General features: G+C 44.8%; 1 protein-coding gene across 3 annotated transcripts in view; it reads right to left on the bottom strand.

Moving 5' to 3' along the window:
- The window catches only part of LOC139275494 (nucleolar protein 4-like), a 713059-nt gene extending 688021 nt beyond the window's left edge, over positions 1–25038 (bottom strand). For all 3 annotated transcript variants that reach the window (XM_070892678.1, XM_070892672.1, XM_070892684.1), the window contains exons 1-2: positions 24303–25038; positions 18374–18523 (exon numbers count right to left, since the gene is read on the bottom strand). In XM_070892678.1, the coding sequence (XP_070748779.1) occupies positions 18374–18523; positions 24303–24590 (438 nt within the window). In that variant the 5' untranslated portion in view covers positions 24591–25038. The remainder of the gene's footprint in view (positions 1–18373; positions 18524–24302) is intronic.
- Positions 25039–27305: the final 2267 nt, after the last annotated feature.

Below are 27305 nucleotides of genomic sequence, written 5' to 3'. Positions count from 1 at the left end.
GTATTTAAGTGCCATTCTGCACACGGCAAACTGCAAACATCACAGGGTTGGAGGTAAGAATGCCAAGCTCCAGCAATTATTGAAAATATGCTACCCATTATCAAGAGTGTTGCCATTTCTAAAAAATGTAAATATAAATAAATGGTTTGACGCAAACCAGCCACCTTCAATCAGAAAGATTGATCAAGGAAGGGTGGCTGTATTGGGAGAGGACAACCCAGGAACTAAAGTACAAATTTTTTTTCCCCCACAAGCATACGCTCAAGCACTAGTCACAAATGCATGCTGAGCAATTGGCTCTTCAGCCATAGGACCTCGGCAGAATATGAATGAAAATTGGGGGCTTAATGAGCCTTGCTCACTGTGAGTGTACAGGCTCTTGACACTTTGTGTTTGCAGCCAGCACTTTGGGACATTATGCTCATCGGGGCTGAATAAGCCTCAGGTCTTAGTGCTGGATAGGACTACAGCTAGAAGCTGCAAGAATATGGGATAAATATGACAAGCTTTCCTTAGTTCAGTTCATAAAGGTCCATTACATGCATTGATCACTTTAATGAGCTAGGAACTAATAAACACAACATTTTGTGTTTAGATAAAAACTACCTTAAAGAACTTGGTTATTTTGATTTGCAAAAAGAAAACTCTCTCACATCAGTAAACCTTAAATAATGGATTGCCATCTAACCTAATTTTGGGCTCAAATTTCCCTAACCCCTTTTTCTGGTGCCCTCACCCGACGTGTGGCACTTTTGTCCGCCTCCAAGCGCGCCAAAAAAAGATGTCCGTATTCTGGATGCTCCTCAGTCGTGGTGCAGTGTGGCCCAATGGATTGGGGGCGGAACCAGGTCCCGGCGCTGAAAACAGTGCCAGGACCTCTGCACATGCAAGCTAGAGTCTGCGCGCATGTGCAGTTGCTCCTGGCAGGCCGTTTCTGCAAACGCGTGCTGCAGGCTGTGTGGGAGGGGTCTGAAGCACGCCATCCCTAGCCCTGGCCGAATGGGCTCTCTCATCGGCGGCCCGCTGCGTTCCCTAAGGTGGGACTTCTATTTTTATTTGTTATTTACTGATTGATTTTGGTGCTTTAGGTGCAGGGTTCCTTCTATGTTTTAATGTTATTTATTGATTGATTGATTGATTGCTTATTACTTTGGTCTTGGTGCTTTAGGTGCAAGGTTCCTTCTATTTTTTATTTGTTAATTAATTGCTCATTGCTTTTTGTGCTTGGTGCAAATGTACTGCTTTGTTTTGCGGACCCCCCCACCTAGTGATATCGAGCATCTCGCTACCCCCCGGCCCCTCCTCCACCCCTCCATCCCACCACTTTCTTCCCGGGCCGACTTTAAAAATTAAGTTAGGATTTACTTGATTTCTATTATCATGTTACTTGTTTGTGCTTTTCCTAGCAATGTTTGGTGCTTGGTTGTATTGTTTCAGGGCCTCTATGGTTCCCTTCCCTCCCCTAATGTCCGCCGATGTACTAATGTGCGCTGCTTTCTTCACTGCCCGCAATGTTTTTCAGAGCTGGCCACCTACGCTCACCTAAGTCGATTTGGAGTAAGTTTTAGCTGGCCAAAGTGGCATAAATGGCTAAAACTGGCATAAGTGGCTGGGAACGCCCCCTTTTGAAAAAAAAACTTTTAAAAATCGTAGCTAACTAGTTACTCGAGAGCAAGTTTATTGGGGAAAATGGCGTTTTTCAACTTACGCCAGAAAAAGCAACTTACTCCAAAAAAATTGGAACAAATCATGGTCAAAATTGGGCCCGTTACTTCTCAATAAATAATATTTAACATTTAGCCTCAGCTTTGTGGTCTGGCAGCATGGTATTTCGTGGTTTGAAGAGATCTGGAGCAAATAAGCATGTTACTTCCAGTGCAAACCCAAACAGTGTAAAACTGCTTCTTTAACTTGGTGTCAATTTTTGTCTGATTATGCTTCTATGAAGTCCATTGGGATTTTCTTGTTAAGTTAAAGGCGCTACATAAATGAAAGTTGTTTTATATCCACCCTGCAGCAACTCTACCCGATATTTCACACAAAGAGAGGCAGGCTCATTTATGGAAGATGACTTCTGCACAAAATACTGGGAAGTAGCCCAATTTGCTATTCAACCTTTACTTTTTCATCACAAGTCAGCCCCTCACAATAAATTACTGTTGAATTGTAATCTTCCAGTTACACCACAGAGATGGTACGATTATATGTATCTTTGCAGTATCCACTGCAGTTTAATAAAATTTGCATTTTATCACTACATTTGATTGTGATTGATTCAGTTTCCCCCATTAGACCCCACAGCCCCCCCCTCCCCACACCTCCCCCCCTCCACAACCCCCAACGGATCTACCTGGTGGTCCGGAGACATGTAGTCTGTAGAGGCCCATGTATCTCAGGGACTTAGGCACTTCGTACACATCCCTGAAATCACTTTTGCCGGCCCAACCAATCCAAGTAGGGGTATTCCCATGCTTGTGGTGATTCCATAAGTATGAATAGGAATATCCCCAAAAACACACAAACACAAAATAAATTTTAAAAAGCATATATTTAAAATCAAAATAGAATTTAATTATTTAAAACAAAAATTTATTTTTTTGAAAATAAATTTACATATTTTAAAGGGTCGTAAGAATTTCAAGGGCATTCACTGGGCAAATAGCCAAACTCGCTGCCCACAGAGGCCCTTTTCCTTTGGATGCGGTAGATCTGTCAAGCGGATTCTTGACAGAGCGCAAGTTCCGGGTTTAGGCGCATGCGCTATGCATGCCTAAACCCAGAACATGTGGGGCCCCTACAGGCACGCGCGCACCTCGTATGCACCAGTAGGGGCCACAAATCCTCGAACAACGGGTATGTGTGACAGGAATGGTTTGGTCATACAGGTACAGTGTCCCGAATCCGGAACCCCTGGGATCGAGGCCATTCCGGATTTTGCATTTTGCCGGATTTTAGAACGTCTTTCTGACGTCACGAATCCGGAAACACCCGAGCCCAGGTTCGGGTAGTTCCGGATTTTGGAACATCAGAAATGGGGGAGGGGGTGGGGTACCTGCCAAGGAGCTGTTCGGTCCGCCCGGGGCCCGCCGAGGAGGTAGTCATGGGGCCGGCCCCGCCAAGGATGTTGTTGTCAGGCGGGGCTCCGCCAAGGAGGCTGTCGGGCCAGCCCCAATGAGGTGGCGTTCAGGCAGGGCCCCGCCGAGGTGGTGTTCGGCGGAGCAGGGCCCCGCCGAGGTGGTGTTCGGGCGGGCCGGCGAGGAGGCCCGAAGATAAGGGAGGCGAGGCAAGCGGCAGCGAGGTGAGGCCACGAAGTCGGGCAGCGGAAAGGCCCCGAGGTCAGGCAGGGTCATCCGGTCTGGATTCTGGAACATTTTACGGATTCCGGACGACCCTGCCACGAATCATCCCAGAGTCCGGAACATTCTCTAACTCTGGATTTTGGACGCTGCACCTGTATTAGGACTGCTTTGTGGAGGTGGGGGGGGGGGGGGCAAACGGAGTTGTTTCAGCATCTGGGTGCCGTATGTTTGCACTAGTGCAACCTCACTAAATCGTGCCATTATGAGGTCATCCGAACAACAATGTGTGCCGCTGCTGGTGCCATGGCCACTTCAGGTTCCTCCTCATGTTCCTTCCGCTCATGCTCCGAAGAGCAGTATACCATAATCATTCTGGAGACTCCAACAGTGCATATTGAGGGGCTCCTCCAGATCTGTCCAGGCAGCTGAAGCACATCTGAAGCATCCCAATTGCTTGCTCTATTACACATCTCGTCATCATCTGGTTTTGATTTTAGCACTCTTCGACCTCATTGCTTGGCCTCCTCAGCCATGTCTTCAGTGGATATCCCTTGGACTTGAAGGTCCAGGTATATAGATCATTAAAGTGTCATGAACAGATACAGAAAATAATCAAAAAGGCTAGTGGAATGCTGGCCTTTATTTCTAGAGGACTAGAATACAAGGGGGTAGAAGTTATGCTACAGCTATATAAAGCCCTGGTTGGATTACATCTGGAGTACTATATGCAGTTCTGGGCTCCACACCTTAGGAAGGATATATTGTCTTTGGAGGGAGTTCAGCAAAGGTTTACCAGAATGATACCTGGTCTCCAAGATTTAAATTATGAGAAGCGATTACACAAACTAGGGTTGTATTCTCTGGAATTTAGACGGTTACGGGTCGATTTGATCCAAGTTTTCAAGATATTAAGGGGAACAGATAGGGTAGATAGAAACCATTTCTGCTGGTTGGGGAGTCTAGGATTAGGAGGCATAGTCTAAAATGTCTAAAGACAGACCTTTCAGGAGTGAAATTAGGAAACACTTCTACACAAAGGGTGGTAGAAGGTTGGAACTCTCTTCCACAAACAGCAATTGATGCTAGATCAATTGTCACTTTTAAATCTGAGATTGATAGATTTTTGGTAACCAATGGTATTAATGGATATGGGGCAAAGGTGGGTATATGGAGTTGGGTCGCAGATCACTCACCATCTCACTGAATGGCAGAACAGGCTCGAGGGGCTAAATGGCCTACTCCTGTTCCGATGTCTCCAAGCAGCCAGCCAGTAAGTCTGATCAGCAGTGCGAAGAGCTGTGGGAGGGTGGACTGATGCAGGATGAATGACAGCACCCTGGGAATCTGGCACACACATGCATGATGATCTTTTTGTGGTGGCTGACAAGGTGTCGAGTGGAAGCCCTTGCAGTTCACAAACATTCCTGGGTAATCTGGGGTGCCTTGATGGCCATGTGTGCAGCTAATGACGCCCTGAACCTGTAGGAAGCCAGCCAGAGCCACAAAGCCGAGCATCCGCTCAGTCTGACTGGCTTCATCAGTGGAAAAAGTGTACACAAGTGTCTGACTTGTCAAACATGGCTTCAGTCACCTAGGTGATGCATTTCTGGGCAGCCGACTGCGAGATCTTGCAAATGTCTCCTGCAAATCCCTGGAAGAAGCTCAAGCCGAAGAAGTTGAGGGCAGTGGTAACTTTGACAGCCACTATTAACACGTGTCCACCAGGTAAACTTGGCTGCAGGGCTTCTTCCGGCAGGCTAAAAATGTCTCCCATGACCTGACGCAATACTCAGAGTCTCCTGAGGCACTGGTGTTCAGTTATGTCGAGGAATCTGCTCCTCTGCCTATATACCCGATGTTGGGGGCATCGACTTCCTGCAAGGTACACCCCTGTACTAACCCACTCTGCTGGGGTTGCGACTGCTGGTACTCATCTTGGTCTGAATCTGAGGTCCAAGGTGAAACAGCATAAGCGGCATCCATGCTGATCTGATATATGCCAGGTAAAGTGGAGATCAGCGGCACAACCCTCCAATGTAGCAAGAGTGACTTCCGATGTAGAAATCGCCTGCAAAGCCCTGAAAGCAAACTCTCAGCACAAATGGTGTCAGCAAGAGCTTTTCCCTTAGGCAAGGAAGCAGGTGCGAGTTGTGAGTATTTGTGATTTTTTTTTAAACTGTCAATTTTCAACTCCCACAATGGCTACTCTGCTCTCGCCTTGCTTTCACTGGCGAGGTTCAGCAAGCCCGGGAATCCCGTGGACAGCCAGTAAACGCTGCACCAGGTAAATAAGCAACTGTTAATAGCATCTTAATGAGCTCTAAACTGCTGTAATTAGGTTACATGCCTGTCCTAAGGGGGTCTCTGGGGCACTGCCCAACTAATGTAGTAAAGGATCCAGTTGCAAAGCAATTCAAGGTAGTGGTGACCTTGTTTGGTGTAGAAAGTGCTGTTCTCCTAGTGGAAGTAAGTTGCAGGCCTTCAGCCAGCTACTGGCCAATCCCCCTAATTGCCACCAGGGGAGAAGCACAGCCTTCTGAGAGAAGTCTAAGGCAGACCTTCTTGGATTGTAAACCCTGTGGAGTGGGTGTGTACATGTTGGCGCCAAATGACAGACGTGCAGCCTCACTGCAAGTGCCTCCAATCTATCATCCTCTAAATAACAAAGGAATAGAGGGATTCCAACTGGGAAATCCATGTCCCCTGTCCAATAATATACATTTTGCAGAGCTGACTAAAACTAGCAGAAAAATGCCTCATAGAACCTCCAAAGTACAAAACCTTTTGATATGTAGGCAAAGTAACAGCAACCTTCAGTTGTAGGAAACAAAATGGCCTTCTCTAAACAATATCCACCTCAGGGATCCTTAACTGGTGCTCCTACTACCAGCTGTATGATGGCGGTTTAAATTAAGGGCGGGTTTGGGGCTGATGTTGGGGAAATGGGTCAGTGGGGTTAGCCACACCCATTTGATCCCATATAAAATGTGGCAGTGAGCCTTAATGGGGAATGAGCCTTTCTCTACACTTCTTTCAAACTATTGATTCTCTGTATGTATGCATGTATTTTCCATTCACTCTTTGCATGACTCACTTTTTCTTGTGATGGTGTTGATATTTTGGTGTCTTAATTTTTTCCTCAGCATCACTTCACAAGTCTTTCCTTGCCTCCATCTTCCCTGTCCTGGAGCTTTTCCAATATCTCTATGAATCTCATTTTTTTCTTTACTGAAGTATTCAATTTGTATTTTCACATCTTTCGTAAGATAGCAACCAATATATGCTGTATTGCAGGTGATCAGGTAGATATAGGCTGTCTGGGATCTTGTACTGCTGAGAGAAATGAGGATGTTGGGGAACTTTGTGGAGGGGGCAGAGTGGGTGAATGTATGAGGTCTTTGTGCTAAGCCCACAAGTTAGTGGGATACTGGGGCACAGAGTTGGTAGGTGGGATGGAATAGCAGTAGGAAATGGGCGGCCTGTAGCTTAGTCTTGGAAGATGAATGGATAGTCTTGAATCAAACAGAATTTAGGGGATGGGGTGAAGGAGGAAGAGAAAATAAATATCTGGATTCAGGGAAGCCAAGATCAAATTTTGATAAACATGTACATGCATTGTGTTGGAGGCCTGTACAAGCATTATGGCCCCAACTTTCCACATGATTTGCTCCTGATTTTTAGGAGCAACTGGTGTAGAACGGAGTACCTTAGAAATCGGAATTCTCCACATTTAGTTTGCTCCAGTTCTAGCCAGGTAGAACAGTTTCACTTTGGAACAGAATTTTTTTTTCAAAAGGTGGCGTGTCCGGCCACTTACGCCTGATTTCAAAGTTTCGTGAGTGAAAACTTACTCCAAACTGACTTAGAATGGAGAAAGTGAAGATTTTTGTACGCTCGAAAAAACCTTGTCTACACTTTAGAAAATCAGGCGTAGGTTACAAATTAGGCGTAGGGAACGAGGTGGGGGGAAGGGAAGTCATTAAATTCTACAATCAATCTTTATTTATACTTATACAAATATTATACTAATAAACCCAACCTAAATAAAAATTTATAAGCAAAGAAAAGATTAAATAAACCATGTTCCTACCTGTGTGAAAGTGCTTCAGGCAGGCCTTTCATGTTGGAGACAGGCAGCGGTGTGGCGTCAGTGTCTCGACGGCAGCGGCAGCAAGCTTCGAGCTGAGCTGCAGTGCTTGAGGCAGGCCTTCATTCTCTTCGTGGCTGGCCGCGAAGAAGCAGCACTGGACGGACCCGAGGCCATTCGGCCATGAGATATCAGCGGTGTCAGTGGCTGGCCGGCAGCCGAAGAATCAGCGGACCGATGTGAGGCCATTCGGCCATGAGATATCAGCGGCGTCAGTGGCTGGCCGGCAGCCGAAGAATCAACGCAGGACACACGCAGCTCATTAAGGTTCTTGAGGCCATTCGGCCACGCTTTAGGGGCGGCGTCAGTGGCTGGCCGGCAGCCGAAGATACAGCAGCAGCCTTCGAGCTGTGAGGGGGACTGAGGCCATTTGGACAGGGAGAGGCAGCCACATCGACAGTTTTATATTTAAATTTGCAGAATGGGTGCTGCATTGTCAACACCATGTATTATGCAAAGTTGAATTGGCACTCTTATTTCTCCAAACACACAGTCCTTACTTTGCATGCACCAATGCAGCACCGGTTCTGCAAGTTTAGCAGTGAAAAGCTGAACTCACTGATTTCAGCAGGTGATTTATTCAGCAGTGCTGCTAAAAGCACTCTCTCACACACAGAGATATAAAAAAAAATTAAATTACAAGCCTTTGCAGGGGTCCAAGAAACAAATCTTCACTTTTTCTGCAGTATTTTTAAAAATGGCCGAGTGCCAATGTTTATGTGAGACTGCGCGTGCGCGCACGCTCCAACGTGCACACGCAGGGTTGCTGGCACCACGAAGGCTAATTTAAATTGTACCCGCCCCCTGCTACTTAGAAAATCGGCGCGAGTGTTAGGCTCAGTCTCCTGCTGCGATGAGCGCGCCGTGCCAAGCAGACATCGAGCTCCAAGGAGCTCGAGAATATCGGATTTTTTTTAGGCGCAGTTTTCGGCGCGAAAAACAGGCGCCCAGCTCGGAGGTGCGCCGTTTTCGCCGCAGCACGAAACTTGGGGCCTATAAATGGAGGGCAGGCCACACTCCGAGAAACTGCAGATTACCGTTGCAACTTCAGCAGAAATTCATTAGAACAGCTGCAAACTGCGCTAGGTCCTCACCTCATCGGAGTTTCTGCAGTCTTATAAGGGGGTGGGACCTCCGACCACCCCTTACCAGGGCACGGCTGGATCAAGGTTGGAGGTCAGTACAGTACGTTGAGTGAGGAGAGGCAAACCAACCTCTTGAAGGTGGTAGTGAGCCTCACAAGGGTGAAAGGTGGTTGGTCCAGGCAGAGATCATGGTCTGTAACCCTAAAGTTTTAAGAGATATTGGGCCTGAAATTCCGGGCCTCACCAGGTCCGTACAGAATGTACACGGACCTGGGGAGGCATCGCAAAGCTGGTTTTCGGCACGCACTGTGCATGCGCTGAAAGCCAGCTTTACCGATCTGTCAAATTCTGGCTTGACAGATCCAATGTATCTCGGCACAAGGACATTCGCATGGGCAAGATTGCGCTATTTGCCCATCTCTTGCCCAGCGAATGTCCTTTAAATTCTTCCGCCTGGTAAAAGCAGGTGCACAGCCTACTTTTACCAGCATAAGAATTTTAAAACTTATAAAAAACATAAAAATAAAATTTTAAAACACATTATGTTAAAAACCCTGCCCACTAAGGCAAGTTTATTTTAAACCCTAATTACAAAACTTAAAAAAAAGAAATCGGAATTTTTTTTTTCTCTAACACATTTATTAACTTTGATTTAAATGATGTGGTGTGTTTTTTTTAATTTTTTTTTTGTTGTGTTTAGTGTTTGGTTTATTTTTTCTAATTAATGGAAATGAGTACTCGTAGATATGGAGTTTTCATTGCTATTAATGAGAATACTGTAGCTGATTGTTTAGACACAGACTGCACAACCATCGAGGACAGGAGCGTGCTCCGATGCGTGGGAAAAGGCCTCCCCACTGGAATCGCAGGCGTCTCCGGGACCACCAGGTAAATTCGTTAAAAATTCTCGGGTCAGAGGCGTTCGTCCGAAAGAAGCCTCAGACTGGAATTTTAGGCCCAATTTTTTTTCTTTACATAGTTGCTGCTCTCTAGCAAAGGTGACTTCTTGGCGAAGGTGGGTGACTGAGATGTGTCCATTGCCCTCCTTCAAATTTGATGACCACCTCTGACTTCACATATTCCTGCAGTCAGTGATGGAGGACATCAGTGGAAATTTGGTGTCTGTATTTTTAGGACTTCATATTAGGTTGGGGGAGGTCAGCTAGGCCTCTCAAAAATAAACTCTGGGTTACGATGTGTTCCTTTCTCTAGTGAAATAAATATTGAAATGTTTTTTGATGGTTATTTTCAACAAATGTGAAACTTGAGCCAATCAGTAAACTTGCACACTGCAGACATGTCAGATGCAGCAAAGAATGCCAAAAAAGCAATAAAGAAAGGAAAGATAGATTACGAAGATAAACTTGCGCAAAACATAAAAACAGATAGTAAAAGCTTTTACAGATATATAAAACGGAAAAGAGTGACGAAAGTAAATGTTGGTCCCTTAGAAGATGAGAAGGGGGATTTAATAATTGGAAATGTGGAAATGGCTGAGACCTTAAACAATTATTTTGCTTCGGTCTTTACAGTGGAAGACACAAAAACCATGCCAAAAATTGTTGGTCATAGGAATGTGGGAAGGGAGGACCTTGAGATGATCACTATCACTGGGGGGGTAGTACTGGACAGGCTAATGGGACTCAAAGGTAGACAAGACCCCTGGTCCTGATGAAATGTATCCCAGGGTATTAAAAGAGATGGCGGAAGTTATAGCAGATGCATTCGTTATAATCTACCAAAATTCTCTGGACTCTGGGGAGGTACCAGCAGATTGGAAAGCAGCTAATGTAACACCTCTGTTTAAAAAAGGGGGCAGACAAAAGGCAGGTAACGATAGGCCGATTAGTTTAACATCTGAAGCTATCATTAAGAAAGAAATAGCGGGACATCTAGATAGGAATAGTGCAATCAAGCAAACGCAGCATGGATTCATGAAGGAGAAATCATGTTTAACTAATTTACTGGAATTCTTTGAGGATATAACGAGCATGGTGGATAGAGGTGTACCGATGGATGTGGTGTATTTAGATTTCCAAAAGGCATTCGATAAGGTGCCACACAAAAGGTTACTGCAGAAGATAGAGGTATGCGGAGTCAGAGGAAATGTATTAGCATGGATAGAGAATTGGCTGGCTAACAGAAAGCAGAAATTCGGGATAAATGGGTCCTTTTCAGGTTGGAAATCGGTGGTTAGTGGTGTGCCACAGGGATCGGTGCTGGGACCACAACTGTTTACAATATATATAGATGACCTGGAAGAGGTGACAGAGTGTAGTGTAACAAAATTTGCAGATGACACAAAGATTAGTGGGAAAGCGGGTTGAGTAGAGGACACAGAGAGGCTGCAAAGAGATTTCGATAGGTTAAGCAAATGGGCCAAGGTTTGGTAGATGGAAAACAATGTCGGAAAGTGTGAGGTCATCCACCTTGGGGAAAAAAAATAGTAAAAGGGAATATTATTTGAATGGGGAGAAATTACAACATGCTGCGGTGCAGAGGGACCTGGGGGTCCTTGTGCATGAATCCCAAAAAGTTAGTTTGCAGGTGCAGCAGGTAATCAGGAAGGCGAATGGAATGTTGGCCTTCATTGCAAGAGGGATGGAGTACAAAAGCAGGGAGGTCCTGCTACAACTGTACAGGGTATTGGTGAGGCCGCACCTGGAGTACTGCATGCAGTTTTGGTCACCTTACTTAAGGAAGGATATACTGGCTTTGGAGGGGGTACAGAGACGATTCACTAGGCTGATACCGGAGATGAGGGGGTTACCTTATGATGATAGATTGAGTAGACTGGGTCTTTACTCGTTGGAGTTCAGAAGGATGAGGGGTGATCTTATAGAAACATTTAAAATAATGAAAGGGATAGACAAGATAGAGGCAGAGAGGTCGTTTCCACTGGTCGGGGAAACTAGAACTAGGGGGCACAACCTCAAAATACGGGGGAGCCAATTTAAAACTGAGTTGAGAAGGAATTTCTTCTCCCAGAGGGTTATGAATCTGTGGAATTCTCTGCCCAAGGAAGCAGTTGAGGCTAGCTCATTGAATGTATTCAAGTCACAGATAGATAAGATTTTTAACCAATAAGGGAATTAAGGGTTACGGGGAGCGGGCGGGTAAGTGGAGCGGAGTCCACGGCCGGATCAGCCATGATCTTGTTGAATGGCGGAGCAGGCTCGAGAGGCTAGATGGCCTACTCTTGTTCCTAATTCTTATGTTCTTATTTTCTTCTGCGTACTGATGGATTTCAGATGCTCAGACAGACAAGATATATTCCTTATGCCACAACAGTTAAATGCAGTGTTAAAGTATTTTGTAGCATTATAATACCAATTATTCAAGTCTATCTATCTTCAGGACAAATGCCACAATCAACTTTGTGAAAGAATAACAACAATCACGTTTGTTCTATATGTAAACTTGTATTTACTCTTTACAGCCACCAGAGGTCTTATCCCCTGGAGTCCCAAAGGATCCCATAATCCTTTGGGAGCACAGGTATTTAAGGAGGCTTCACAGGTTGGAGAGGCACACTGGAGACCTGCAATAAAAGACTGAGGTCGCACTTTACTTGGAGCTCACAGTGTTCAGTCTGACTCTTTCTCCATACACAACTGGCGACGAGATACAGATAGCGAACCCAAAGATGCAAATTCTCAGCGGGGGATGATTGGGAAACTTTTGTGGAGTGACACGACCAATACTTCATTGCCAATGAGCTGGATGGGGAAGAGAACGCTGCCAAACGAAGGGCGATCCTCCTCATCGTCTGTGGGGCACCAACGTATGGCCTCACTCCAGCGAAACCCACGGAGAAATCGTATGACAATTTGTGCACATTGGTCCGAGAGTATTTGAACCCGAAGGAAAGCGTTCTGATGGCGAGATACCGGTTCTACACCTACAAAAGGTCTGAAGGCCAGGAAGTGGCGAGTTATGTCACCAAGCTAAGACGCCTTGCAGGACATTGCGAATTTGAAGGACATTTGGAGCACATGCTCAGAGACTTTTTCGTACTTGGCATTGGCCACGAAACCATACTTCACAAACTTTTGACTGTAGCGACCCCAACCTTGAGTAAGGCCATAGCGATAGCCCAGTTGCTAATTGCCACCAGTGACAATACGAAGCAAATCTCTCAGCACATGGGTGCTGCTACAAGTACTGCGAACGAAGTGATGTTGTTTTCAAATCGTAACGTACAGGGCAGGTCACACATACCTGCAGCTACACGTCCGCAGATGTCTCAGAGTCCACCATCAAGGGTGATGAATGCAAGGCCATTAACACCTTGTTGGCACTGCGGGGGTGATCATAGTTTCCATTCATACCGATTCAAAGAGTACCTTTGCAAAAGCTGTGGAACAATGGGACAACTCCAACGGGTGCGCAGATGAGCTGCAAAGCCTGTTAAACCTGCAAACCACCATGTTGCAAAGGAGGACAGATCAACGGTGTAAAGTTCTTACTCTACAGCATGAAACCACACGAGGCACATTCTGGGGACAAGGTCACTCTGTGACCTTAACTCTTTATTTACAGTACTCCAAAGACGATGGCCCTGCGTGGGACCTCCCTTTTTATACCTGTGTGATCAGGTAAGGAGTGTCTCCCACAAGTTCACCCCTAGTGGTCAAGGTGTGCATCTAGGTTGAGAGTATACAGTATTATAATGGTGTTACATTGTGGTTACATACATGACACACGGAGGATCACGACGAACCAGAGTTTCAGATCGAAGAGGCAGAGGTACATGGGGTGCACACATTCACCACGAATTGTCCCCAGATAATGCTGAATGTTGAACTAAATGGACTCCCGGTGTCAATGGAGCTGGACACGGGCGTGAGCCAGTCCATCATTGGCAAATAGACTTTCAAAAGGTTGCGGTGCAACAAGTCCTCAAGACCAGTCTTAACTCCAGTTAGCACGAAACAAAGAACTTACACAAAAGAACTGATTCCTGTAATCGGCAATGCTACCATAAAGGTCTCCTACAAAGGAGCGGTGCACAAGCTACCACTCTGGGTGGTAGCGGGTGATGGTCCCACGCTGCTCGGAGGAGTCGGCTGGGAAAGATACGCTGGAACTGGGATGACGTCCGAGCACTATCGCCCGCTGATGACACTTTGTGCGCCCAGGTCTTAAACAAATTTCCTTCGCTGTTCGAACCAGGTACCTGGAAATTCCAAGGGGCAAAAGTGCAGATCCACCTAATTCCGGGGCGCAACCCATCCATCACAAGGCGAGAGCAGTACCGTATATGATGAGAGAAAGGGTAGAGATCGAGCTAGACCAGCTGCAAAGAGAGGACATCATTTCATTGATTGAGTTCAATGAGTGGGCCAGTCCTATTGACCCAGTCCTCAAGGGAGATGGCACCGTCAGAATCTGTGGCGATTACAAAGTAACTATCAATCGTTTCTCCCTGCAGGACCAATACCCACTACCAAAGGCCGATGACCTCTTTGCAATGCTGGCAGGAGGAAAGAAGTTCACGAAACTGGATTTGACTTCAGCCTACATGATGCAGGAACTGGCGGAATCATCGAAGGCCGTCACCTGCATCAACACGCACAAAGGTCTTTTTTTTTTATAACAGATGACCGTTTGAAATCCGACCAACGGCGACGATATTCCAGAGAAACATGGAAAGCTTACTAAAGTCTGTCCCGCACACTGTGGTCTTCCAGGACGACATCTTGGTCACAGGTCGGAACACAGTCGAGCATCTACAAAACCTGGAGGACGTTTTTAGTCGATTCAACCGCGTAGGGCTCAGGTTAAAATGCTCTAAGTGCGTTTTCCTGGCACCCGAGTGGAGTTCCTGGGAAGGAGGATAGCGGCGGACAGCATCAGGCCCAACAACGCGAAGACGGAGGCAATCGAGGACGCAGTGAGGCCGCAGAACGTGATGGAGTTGCGGTCGTTTCTGGGACTCCTGAACTACTTTGGTAACTTCTTACCGGCCCCAGCACACCGTTAGAACCACTGCACATCTTACTATGAAAAGGGGATGAATGGGTTTGGGACAAAAGCCAAGAAAATGCCTTTGTAAAAGTGAGAAAATTGTTATGCTGAAACAAATTGCTTGTGTTGTATGATCCATGTAAGCGTTTGGTACTAGCATGTGATGTGTCGTCATATGGCGTCGGGTGTGTATTGCAACAAGCTAATGATTTCGGGAAACTGCAACCAGTTACTTTTGCATCCGGGAGTCTGTCTGAGGCTGAGAGAGCCTACAGCATGATTGAGCAAGAAGCGTTAGCTTGTGTCTATGGGGTAAAGAAAATCCATCAATATCTGTTTCGGCTAAAATTCGAATTGGAAACTGACCATAAGCCACTTATATCCCTGTTCTCCGAGAGTAAAAGGGATAAATACCAATGCAACGGCCCGCATCCAGAGATGGGCGCTCACGTTGTCCGCATGCAACTACGCCACCCACCACAGGCCAGGCACAGAAAACTGCGCCGATGCTCTCAGTAGGCTCCCATTGCTCACCACGGGGGTGGAAATGGCACATCCCGCAGATCTAGCCATAGTTATGGAAGCATTTGAAAGTGAGCAACCACCCGTCACTGCCCGGCAGATCAAAACCTGGACAAACCAGGACCCCTTATTATCGCTAGTCAAAAGCTGTGTGCTTCACGGGAGCTGGTCCAGTGCCCCAGTGGAAATGCAGGAAGAGATAAAGCTGTTCCAGCAGCACAAAGATGAAATGTCTATACAGGCAGAGTGCCTTCTGTGGAGCAATCCAGTAGTGGTCCTCAAGAAGGGCAGAGACATCTTCATCAATGACCTCCACAGTACCCACCCAGGCATCGCAATGATGAAAGCGATAGCCAGATCCCACGTGTGGTGGCCCGGTTTCGATGAGTCCAGCATTCACAGATGTAATACATGCTCACAGTTAAGCAATGTACCCAGGGAGGCGCCGCTAAGTTTATGGTCTTGACCCTCCAAACCGTGGTCTCGGGTACACGTCGACTATGCAGGCCCGTTCTTGGGTAAAATGTTCCTTGTGGTTGTAGATGCGTACTCCAAGTGGATTGAATGGGAGATAATGTCGGCTAGCACATCCGCTGCCAGTACTGAAAGCCTGCGGGTCATGTTTGCCACACACGGCCTACCCGATGTCCCGGTGAGCGACAACGGGCCATGTTTCACCAGTGCTGATTTCAAAGAATTCATGACCCGTAACGGGATCAAACATGTCACATCTGCCCCGTTTAAACCAGCATCCAATGGTCAGGCAGAGAGCAGTGCAAACCATCAAGCAAGGCTTGAAGAGGGTAACTGAAGGCTCACTGCAGACTCGCCTATCCCAAGTCCTGCTTAGATGCCGCATGAGACCCCACTCACTCACTGGGATCCCATCTGCTGAACTGCTCATGAAAAGAGCATTTAAGACAAGGCTCTCGTTAGTTCACCATGATCTACATGAACAGGTAGAGAGCAGGCGGCTTCAACAAAGTGCATACCATGATAGCACAAATGTATCACACGAGACTGAAATCAATGATCCTGTATTTGTATTAAATTATAGACAAGATCCCAAGAGGCTTCCCGGCACTGTAGTGGCCAAAGAGGGGAGCAGGGTGTTTCGGGTCAAACTTTCAAATGGGCTCATTCACCGGAAACACTGGGACCAAATCAAACTCAGATTCACGGACTATCTTGAGTAACCCACCTTGGACCCTACCTTTTTTGATCCCCCAACATACACACCAGTGGCAACCAGCACCACAGTTGATCATGAAGCAGAACCCATCATCCACAGCAGCCCAGCAGGGCCCAACACACCAAGCAGCCCAGCAAGGCCAACTGCACAGCAGCCCAGCGAGGGCCCAACAAATGATTCAACAACACCAGCTTTCACACAGAGATGATCAACCAGGGCAAGAAGAGCCCCAGATCGACTCACGTTGTAAATAGTTATACTATTGACTTTGGGCGGGGGAGTGTTGTTATATATGTTAACTTGAATTTACTCTGTACGGGCTAGAGGGCTCATCCCCTGGAGTCCCAAGGGATCTCATAATCCCTTGGGAGCACAGGTATTTAAGGAGGCTTCACAGGTTGGAGAGGCACTCTGGAGACCTGCAATAAAAGACTAAGGTCACACTTTACTTTGAGCTCAGTGTTCAGTCTGACTCTTTCTCCATACACAACAACGCTGACTATCTCACAGTTGCTTTCAGCACAACATGGGATAATGACAAGATGACAAATGAAGGTGCCACATTTTAGGATAATCTGACCATTTTGCCACAGAAAAAAATGGGCAGGGAAGTTACATGTAAGGACTGAGTTTTAAAGCAAGGTTTATTCTTAGAAGTTTTTTTTTAAAGTACCATGATGAAAGGTAATTAAAATGCTGATGAGAAAAGCATTGATGTTGTTTCTAAAAATGTTATGTTAAATGATTTGTTAGCCTGTCTTGGAATTGACATACACCTCACACCCACCTGTATTGTGAGGTCCCTGGTCCTAGACATTCAACATGGGTTATCTGCAATGGGCCCTCCTTTTGGGTTGTGAACATGAAGATAAAAAGACCGAGATGTAGTCAGTCAGTCAAGTTTTTTTAAAAAACAGAAAGCTACAAGAGCAAGCTTTCACTAGGCTCAGAAGAAAAACGCAGGAGGATAGTTAAGAGTTACTTTGTTTAAGTTGAGCAAGACGACCCACTGCTGCCAAAGTGTGGTATGTTCATTATTTGTGTATTATTATGCAAACATAACATTCTGATCAGACTAACTGAATTCAATCATAACTGATATCCAATTGTGCATTCACACACGTTCTGTGAAATACAATTGCTGAACAATTCATATCTGGCCTCATCTGACCAAGTGCTTTCCTGGTTTGCCTTAGAAAAGATTGGAATGATTTGTGCGAAAGACATGAACATCTGGTTCAGATCACAAAGCAATACGCATCATTACATCTCTAGGGTACACGATCATGCAAGTATATACTAGGCAATGGAGTTTACTATTGCATACAAGGGCATGGTATCCTTTTACAGGAGCAAGTGATGCTACTGAACCAGAGAAAGTATCTACAGCAGATCCAAATTTGTAACAGAGGGCAAGACTCCCTCAATTTTTCCTCCTTTCCTGGTCTCCAAAGAACATATACCAACTTTGACCAAGAGGCCAGTCACCATAAAGCAGCATCACAGGAATATAAAGCTCTGAGGAATGGAATGAAAAGCTGAATTTAAAAATATATGAAACGCTTAATTTATAAATGTGTCATATTGCAGTCTTTCCCCACCTCAATGCAAAACTCGTAGCAAAAGCATATTCAAGCTTATGCGGTGAGCAGAACATTGCTTATGACATACATTACTCTGGAGATTTATGAATCTAAATGAAGTCTGCTGATGCAGGGAGGAACTCCACAATTTTTGTTTGGTTACCGAGACATTTGCAAAAGCGGCACTCTTGATTTATGCCCAGAACTTGCTACCACTGCATTGTAATAGCCATCTAGTGTCTAAATGCTCTTGCATAATTTTTTTAAATTAAGTTTTAACACATCATTTTACCTAAAGCTCAGCTTGCACTAGTTGACTGCCTTACCTAATACAGATGTAATTTTTGTAAATGCAAAAGAGTAACAATTCAAGAACTGTATGGTCATTAATGAAATTTTAAAAACACTAATGGTTGCCATTTGTAGTTATCTTCTATAATATTTCACAGGTTTAGTATTCAGGATGGCCTGTTGGAAATGCCCCGACAACCAAAATACAGTTGTATAGTTTAGCAGCTTAGACATATTACACTATACAACTACAAATATTAACAGATTGAAGATCAATCACTTACTGCCTTGTAGGTTCTTTTCTGACCAGCGTGTTTTCGGGATTTTTCTCCATTTACTCCTATTTCAACGTGCATGGAGTAAATAATATCAAAAAAATCTTCAACCACTGCAACCCGCTTTAAAGACTGCTTCTCTGTAGTACTGACTCCATCCTGTGAACCCACGAAAGAAGTCTTGTTCAAGATATTTATACTGAGTGAACGAATAAGAGACGGCACAGCAAAAGGGATAGTCCAGTAAAATATGAGTTATCTAACCATTCTAACTAAAACATTAACATCCAACAGAAGTCAGGTTGTCAACAACTTATGTAAAATTTCATTTGAATTAATTTTAAATAACTTTTTCCTTTAACAGAACTTAATATCTCAATACATTCAACTACATAGAAAATTTAAAACTGCCATTCTCTGTCCAAGAACATAGCTTTGGAAAGAGAGAATCACAATTACAACCTGACTGGCTGCTCTGAATGATATCATCATCGTAGACAGTCCCTCGGAATCGAGGAAGACTTGCTTCCACTCTTAAAATATGAGTTCTTAGATGGCTGTACAGTCCAATATGAGAACCACAGTCTCTGTCACAGATGGGACAAATAATTGTTGAGGGAAGGGGTGGGTGGGATTGGTTTGCCGCATGCTCTTTCCACTGCCTGCACTTGATTTCTGCATGCTCTCGGCGACGAGACTAGAGGAGCTCAGCGCCCGCCCAGATGCACTTCCTCCACTTAGGGCGGTCTTTGGCCAGGGACTCCCAGGTGTCAGTAGGGATATCGCACTTTATCAGGGAGGCTTTGAGGGTGTCCTTGTAACATTTCCGCTGCCCACCTTTGGCTCATTTGCCGTGAAGGAGTTCTGAGTAGAGCGCTTGCTTTGGGAGTCTCGTGTCTGGCATGCGAATGATTTGGCCTGCCCAGCGGAGCTAATCAAGTGTGGTCAGTGCTTCAATGCTGGGGATGTTGGCCTGGACGAGGACACTAATGTTGGTGCGTCTGCCCTCCCAAGGGATTTGTAAGATCTTGCGGAGACTTCATTGGTGGTATTTCTCCAGTGACTTGAGGTGTCTACTGTACATGGTCCATGTTTCTGAGCCATACAGGAGGGCTGATATTACTACAGCCCTGTGGACCATGAGCTTGGTGACAGTTTTGAGGGCTTGGTCTTCAAACAGTCTTTTCCTCAGGCGGCGAGTGTCAGAAGGCCACTTATTGCCGTAAAATTTCTTACGAAACTGAAATCGTGTAGATTTGTTGCAATTTTATGTTGGAATGCATTGCTCGTGATGCCATTAGAACCATTTTAAGTTGGTGTAACAGTGGAGAGTTTCTGCAGTGTCCTGACCAACATTCTGCCCTTAACAAATCCCACTAAAACACAGATCGGCTGGTCGTTCATTTCAGGTGTTTGAGGGGCCTTGCTGCAAATAGTGATGATACTTCAAAAATAATTAATTGCTGTGAAAAGCCTATGTTCGATAAAGTTGCATAAATCCAAATTCTTTCCATCGATCTTTGGCTCTTCCTATTCAAACATTAAATGCAACATGTTCACGAAGGCTTAAGTTTGATAGCATGATTATTTTGTAACATTTTTGCCGAAGAGACAGTGTGCACTCACACTCTTACACTACCACCAAGCTTTTTATTGAAAGAACCCATCCATGCTGTTACTAATGGATCAATTACACATCCCTTACCTCCGCCCTATAAAATCATATGGTCTCCTGCTTTATGGCCTTATATTTCCTGTGGAAAACACTTCACCATCCAGAAAGAGGTTATTAACTTTGGAAGTACATGCCACATTTGGGGCGTAGAAAGGGCAGTGATTAAGCTGCTATAATAATTCAGTACAGTACATTCAAGCCCGACCCACTAACAAGACAATCCAACGGGTTCTGTGCCAAAAAATGTGAAATATTTCAAATAATCTGAACTTGATTTTTGTCTTGAAATACACACAGCCTGATCAAATACAGACCGGTATACACAGGAATCTGCCAGCACAAAACTAAAGAAAGATACGCACTTGTCGTGGAGGTGCAATTAGGCCACATTGAGGGAGGCCCGTACTTGAGAACAGGCTAGCACATGACGAAGATGAACAGAAACTAGTTCAGGACATTTTTCTAGTTGTGAGCTGTTGCAATATTAACTTCAACCTTATTAATAACATGAAAATAAAATAGGAGTTGGTACGTTGACTTAACGTGGATGAGTATTGAAGACCGTCTCCCCCAATCACTATCAATGAAACTGAACAGTGAACCTGGACATGACCGACCTGCACAGCTGAACAATACACATGTCGTCTGGGTTGGCACAGTTTGGGTGTCCACTTGAGTTCCCGGCGGGTGATTTTTCAGTATCAGGTAAGCGCGAAATTATTGTATTCAAAACAAAAATTAAGCCTTTTTTTCAAAGACTCGGCGAGACGTGTTCTTTTCAACGGACTAAGTATATCGCAACATCCAACTGTCGTTTATGGCATTTTAAAGATGAAGTGCAACATTGTTTAATCCCGTCCTTTCTGTCAAAGGCGGCACAACCACCAGTTGCATCCAAAACTGAAGTGGGACTGAAGAAATACAAAGCATGTTGATAGATATCTCAACTCAAGCCTGCTCATCATAATATGCATTTTAAATTTGATACCAACAGAGATTGGTTTGGATGCATAGAGGGCCTTCATTTCACTGGGTACTCAACCATCTTATATATTAGAAGGTATTCCCCAGGTACCATCTCTAAGTCGTGGTGATGCTATGGTGGATAGGATTTACCAAACAGATCCTCAACGTCAAGAAAGGAAAATCAATAGTGTAATTAATGCGTCAGATTTATTTATTTTGCTCTCCCTTCCCCACCCCATGCTGGAAAAGCGACAATGAATGAAGCACCCATCAGGGAACAAATTAGCCATGCAGGTTATTATCCCCGAGGGCTCAAAATCTTGGTCATGAAAAACAGATGGGAATGTAAGCTCGTTAACCTCGTACGATTCACACCTGTGGCAATTAGCACTGGATCTGGAAAATATTGAATTTTATTTTTCTGTCACACCAACTTAAAATGGTTCTAATGGCATCACCAGCGAGGCATTTCAACATAAAATTGCAACAAATCTACACGATTTCAGTTTCATAAGAAATTTTATGGCAATAAGTGGCCTTCTGACAATCGCTGTAGCCAGCTTGCCAGGCGTATTAACAACCAAATCATCTTTCGAAGTTGCTGGTGCGGGGGGCGGGTTCGGTATATATAACCAATGGTTTCAATCCATAGAGGTGCCTCACTGGTTCAGATTCACTACAAAATGACCAGTTTCAGGAGCTGTACTCGGCCGGTGGCAAGGAGAGAGCTACTAGCAGGAACTGGAGCAAAAGATAAATCATTTAAGCTCGAGCAAGTCTCAGAAGGAACATCCTGCTCCCTCCCGTTTAAAAAAAACAGGTGAACTTTTTGGCCTAGCAGCTGCTGCCTTGTGCTGCCAAAGCGACTCCCATTGTCCATCGGGAAACTAACAGGTTGATTATGCGGCGGAGGTCGGCGCGCAGACAGGTAGTAACCGTCTCCATGGGAACATGCGAGCAGCGCGAGGTGAGCAGAGCCTGGATTCGTGCACACGCGCCCACTGCTCGGCCCGGGGATTTCAGCCAGGCGCGCGCTGGCTGGCTGGGTCAGCTCGGGCTCGCGCTCAGGCGGGACCCACAGCCTTTCGCAGCACAGATGCATTACACCAGATTGTCGACACCCGACCGGCCAGGCAACACCACCAGCTCGGGGGGAGGGAGGGGAGGGGCGAGATGGCACGCCATTCCGGGCCGCGTCATCGAGTTTTAAATCTTAAAATATACAGCAGGAGAGCCACATGACTTAACGTTAGCGTTTAGTTTTTTTCGTTGCCACATTTAAAATTACAAATTATACAGATATTGACTGCAAATCAAAACACAAGAGTCTATGACCGGAGTAACTTGCTAATAAAATAAATATTCCAGAAGATAAGGTTGGTGACAGGCCTACAAGATAGCAATATGGTCGCCAGTAACACACTGTATGCACACAGTAACTGGACTGCCCGGTATTTTTTAAAGCTGCCCTCTGACTTTATTAATCATGTATAAAACACAAAATTAGTATAGAATACAGCAATGTTCTGAGTTTACGATCATTCTTCTAACCAGAGCTTAATATCTGTGACATGCCAGTTTTAAAGAATATATAATATACTTATTTCGAATATTCTTCAACTGAGACGTGTGCTTTTTACCAATAACGTGTCAATTAAGTGCAGAAACTCCCTTTTCGCCAACGGTGTATATGTATTTTAATACCAGAGCGAATGCTAGGCACCTTTACTTTTCAAAAATCGCCTTTAAAATGTAGTGCCAAAAGCAGGGACATTTTGGTTGCTGCTACAATTACCATCAGCATTTAATGTTTGAGTAGGCATCAGCTCCTACCCATGTTGTTCTGAACAATATTAAAAAGTCTTGTATTTACTTGGTGTACATGAGAAACAGGATCTATAAATCAGTTAAAACAGACAGGTAGGTGGTCAATCGTTGTCAGATTTCTGTCAGCATTCATCGGCTGCTGGTACCTTCGTCCCATCGTGATGATAGAAATGCCAGGTCGCGGGGTTCTGTTGCCTGGTGACAAAAGTGCATATCCCAGACCACAGGAGGATATGAGTGCGGAAATATCGATAAATTCTAATCTAACTCTCCATGATGCTGTTCATTGAGCAGTAAAATATCGAAATGCACGTCGATGATGGCTCTGGAATCCACGAGATTGCCTGTACTTTTAATGGGAATGAATACAGTTGCTTTCTGTGGTATGTATAAAATGGATACTGAACGGTGCAAGGAGACCTCCCATTTTATTTGCCATTGCCTGTCCTGTTGATGGCACTTGTAATTCAGTCTCTTAGGCAATCGGGCACTGTAGTTAATTAGCCCGATAACAGACGATGTTGCTCCAGCTCCCAAGTCTTTAAAAAAAAGATAGTAATCATGATGCCTAATTATCAGACAGCAACGACGGATTTACTGGCAAGAGCGGATCTCTTGGGCAGACAGGAAAGAACTGTCCCAAAAAAGTAGTCCCCAAAGCCCCCAACATAATCCAGGTTGTTAGAAACGTTAAGGAAAACAGAGCCCCATCATACGCGTCCTCATTGTAATCGCTCCCTTTCTGTTTCACCGGGATAATCGCGTGGGTGGGTGAGGGGATTTGGATTGTTAAAAAAAATGTTTCTGAACAACAGCTATCACCATTACTCGTCTGATGCTATCGAAATCTGTGAACCTGCAAGTACTGTTTAAAATAAGTGTTTAACCAATGCCATTTAAACAAAGAATTACTTATGAAAGGAAAACTACTAAACTATTTTAATTGCAATGCCATCATCACATTACTCGATTTTATTAAGAAGAACATAATACTAGATATATACGGGAAAACAGGTATGTTTAGTAAATAACTGGAAAAATTGAGACAGAGGAGGAGGGGGGTAAATACACACCCAACAGCGCTGCATTTGGCTTCGTACCAAAAATTCTGTCCCGACACTATGTAATGATATCCGGGATGCATCAAGCACTCTCACCTCAAATTATGCTTTAAAATTCGACACTTTAGGAATTAATGGTACTTAAAAATATATATTTCTTCTCGAGGCAAGTGTTCGAGCTATAAACTAAACAAGCAATTAACCCCAAACGTCATTTTCCCTGTAATTAAATAAAGAGAGTATTATAAGCTGAGTGTACAGCCTGGACGTGCCAGCCTGGGCAACATGACCGCCTGATGCACGATACTAAAGACCCCATCATCAGGCAGCCAACTGTGGCACCCTTTTTTTCTTTACGTACAGACTTGGAAACAAATAAACATCAACTTTAATACAAGTGAGCACTAACCGTCGTTTTAACTGGTACGTAAAGGACCAGTTTACCACCACCACCACCAGCCTTCAGCTCCTCCGACGAACCCAGCTGGAACCCTTTCGATTTCACCCAGAATTTAAATTTGGCGTTATCGGCTGAGCTGGGTTCCACTCCGCTCAGAAATTGGACGATGCGATCGTATTTCTTACGGGTAACCGTCTTGGTTTTGCCAGAGTCTCCGTAGGTCTTCAGACACCACTCCTGAAACTGACGGAACAGGTCCCGGTCGCTGCTGTCCCGTGCGGCCGCTTTGTTCTCCATAATAGCCCAGGAGCCTGGGACTCGAGTGTGCTTAATGTGTGGACTTTACACCTGGATAACCCAATGGAGCAACAATACACCGAAAAGGGTGTTAACCGAAAATTCCCAATAGCGATGCTAATATATTAAATCAGTCTTTATATTTTTAAATAATATATAAAATAAACGATATAAGAGACCGAGCAATGCACATAGACAAACTGTCCGTTTGTAAAAAGGGGAATGCGGCCGGAGCCCGCTCTGGTAGCAGTTTTTTTTGGTTCTTGCCCCGTTGGTACCGTTACCAGCACTGCCGCCCTTGCCCGATTCGGTGCCGCCCGCGGGACTGTGCTCCTGTCTCACGCCGTGCAGAGTGGAGGCGAGCGGATCACGCGCCGCGCTCTCTCGGCCCCCCGAGCTGCCAGACCGAGCGCGAGCGCCGGGCTTCCCTGCTCCACCAGCTCTTCCCTTTTTGTTTCGAGCCACGCTATTGGACAGCGGAACAAAAGTTTCTCTGGCGACGGCCAATCAATGATGTCACGTACAGCTGTCCCATTTAGGAATACAGTGCAACACGCATGCCTTCTGCACAGTGATAGCAGCGCACATTCAACAGCTGATACAGGTGAATCCAAAAATACATTTTGCATTTTCAAAAGAAACAAGCTCTTTGTCTGGTTAGTGCGCGAAAAAAACAAGCAAATTAAGCAGCATTATGGGTTATATCCCGTTAAAAAATATATATAATTATGTCTGATTTAATACAATGAACACGAGTGAGACATGTACTCCATATTAAGTAACCAAACATATGGAAGAATGTTGCAAACATATATGTTTTGGTCTTGAAATATTAGATTTCTAAAAATGTATTATATTATCTGTCAATCTCAAGTTTTAGACTTAGTGAGACATGGTCACGACTGACGCTCTAATTGCTTTATCTATACATTTCAAAAAATTGGCTTGATGATAGTCCTCTCCTTCAGAACTCTCAGTTGCTGGGCACAAAAGAGAGGATAAATGGAGTTCAGCCCCCTTTTCATTGCCCATGGATTTCCTTGGGATTTCCTGGTGGCAAATGCTTGCTCCTGGAACAGACATAGAATTGGGCAGCTATGGAGATGGAAGAACGCTGATAGAGCCATCCACCTTGCTTTCTTCCAGGTACAGTCGGCTGGACCCGACTTTGAGGGGTGCCAGAAGAAGTTAATAGGAGCAGGAGTAGGCCATTTAGCCTCTCGAGCCTGCTCCGCCATTTAATAAGATGATGGCTGATCTGATCATGCACTCAGCTCCACTTTCCTGCCTGCTCCTCATAACCCTTTATTCCCTGATCGCTCAAAAATCTGTCTATCTCTGCCTTACACATATTCAATGACCCAGCCTCCACGGCTCTCTGGGGATGAGAATTCCACAGATTTACAACCCACTGAGAAGAAATTCCTCCTCATCTCAGTTTTAAATGGGTGGCCCCTTATTCTGAGACTATGTTCCTTAGTTTTAGTTTCCCCTATGAGCCGAAATATCCTCTCTGCATCCACCTTGTTGAGCCCCCTCATGATCTTATATGTTTCGATAAGATCACCTCTCATTCTTCTGAACGCCAATGAGTATAGGCCCAACCTACTCAACCTATCTATCATAAGTCAACCTCCTCATCGCCAGAATTAACCTATTGAACCCTCTCTGAATAGTCTCCAATGCGAGTATATCCTTCCTTAAATATGGAGACCAAAACTATACGCAGTACTCTCGGTGTGGTCTCACCAATACCCTGTACTGTTGTAGCAGGACGTCTCTGCTTTTATACTGTAACCCCCTTGCAATAAATGCCAACATTCCATTTGCCTTCCTGATTACTTGCTGTACCTGCATACTACCTTTTTCTGTTTCATGCACAAAGACCCCCAGGTCTCTCTGTACTGCAGCACTTTGGAATTTTTCTCCATTTAAATTATAATTTGCTTATCTATTTTTTCTGTCAAAGTGGATAACCTCATATTTTCCCACATTATACTCCATCTGTCAAATTTTTGCCCACTCACTTAGCCTGTCCATATCCCTTTGCAGATTTCTTGTGTCCTCCTCACAAGTTGCTCTCCCACCTATCTTTGCATCATCAGCAAACTTGGGACTACATTACACTTGGTCCCTTCATCCAAGTCATTAATATAGATTATAACTAGTTGAGGCCCCAGCACCGATCCCTGTGGCACCCCACTAATTACTGTTTGCCAACCGGAAAATGACCCAATTATCCAGACTCTCTGTTTTCTGTTAGTTAACCAATCCTCTATCGAAGCTAATATATTACTCCCAACCCCGTGAGCTCTTATTTTGTGCAGTAACCTTTTATGTGGCACCTTATCGAATGGCTTCTGGAAATCCAAATACACTACATTTACTGGTCCCCTTTATCCACCATGCTCATTACATCCTCAAAGAACTCCAGCAAATTTGTCAAACATGATTTCCCTTTCATAAAACCATGTTGACTCTGTTTGATTGAATCATACTTTTCCAAAAGACCTGCTACTGCTTCCTTAATAATGGACTCCAGTATTTTCCCAATGACAGATGTTAGGCTTTCTGTCTGCCTCCTTTTTTAAATAGGGGCGTTACATTTGCGGTTTCCAATCTACTGGGGCCTCCCCAGAATCCAGGGAATTTTTATAGATTGCAACCAAAGCATCCACTATCTCTGCAGCCACTTCTTTTAAAACACTTTGATGC

Source organism: Pristiophorus japonicus, chromosome 1, assembly GCF_044704955.1.
Source record: "Pristiophorus japonicus isolate sPriJap1 chromosome 1, sPriJap1.hap1, whole genome shotgun sequence".
NCBI lineage: Eukaryota > Metazoa > Chordata > Chondrichthyes > Pristiophoridae > Pristiophorus > Pristiophorus japonicus.
This window is presented reverse-complemented; position numbering and strand designations above follow the sequence as displayed.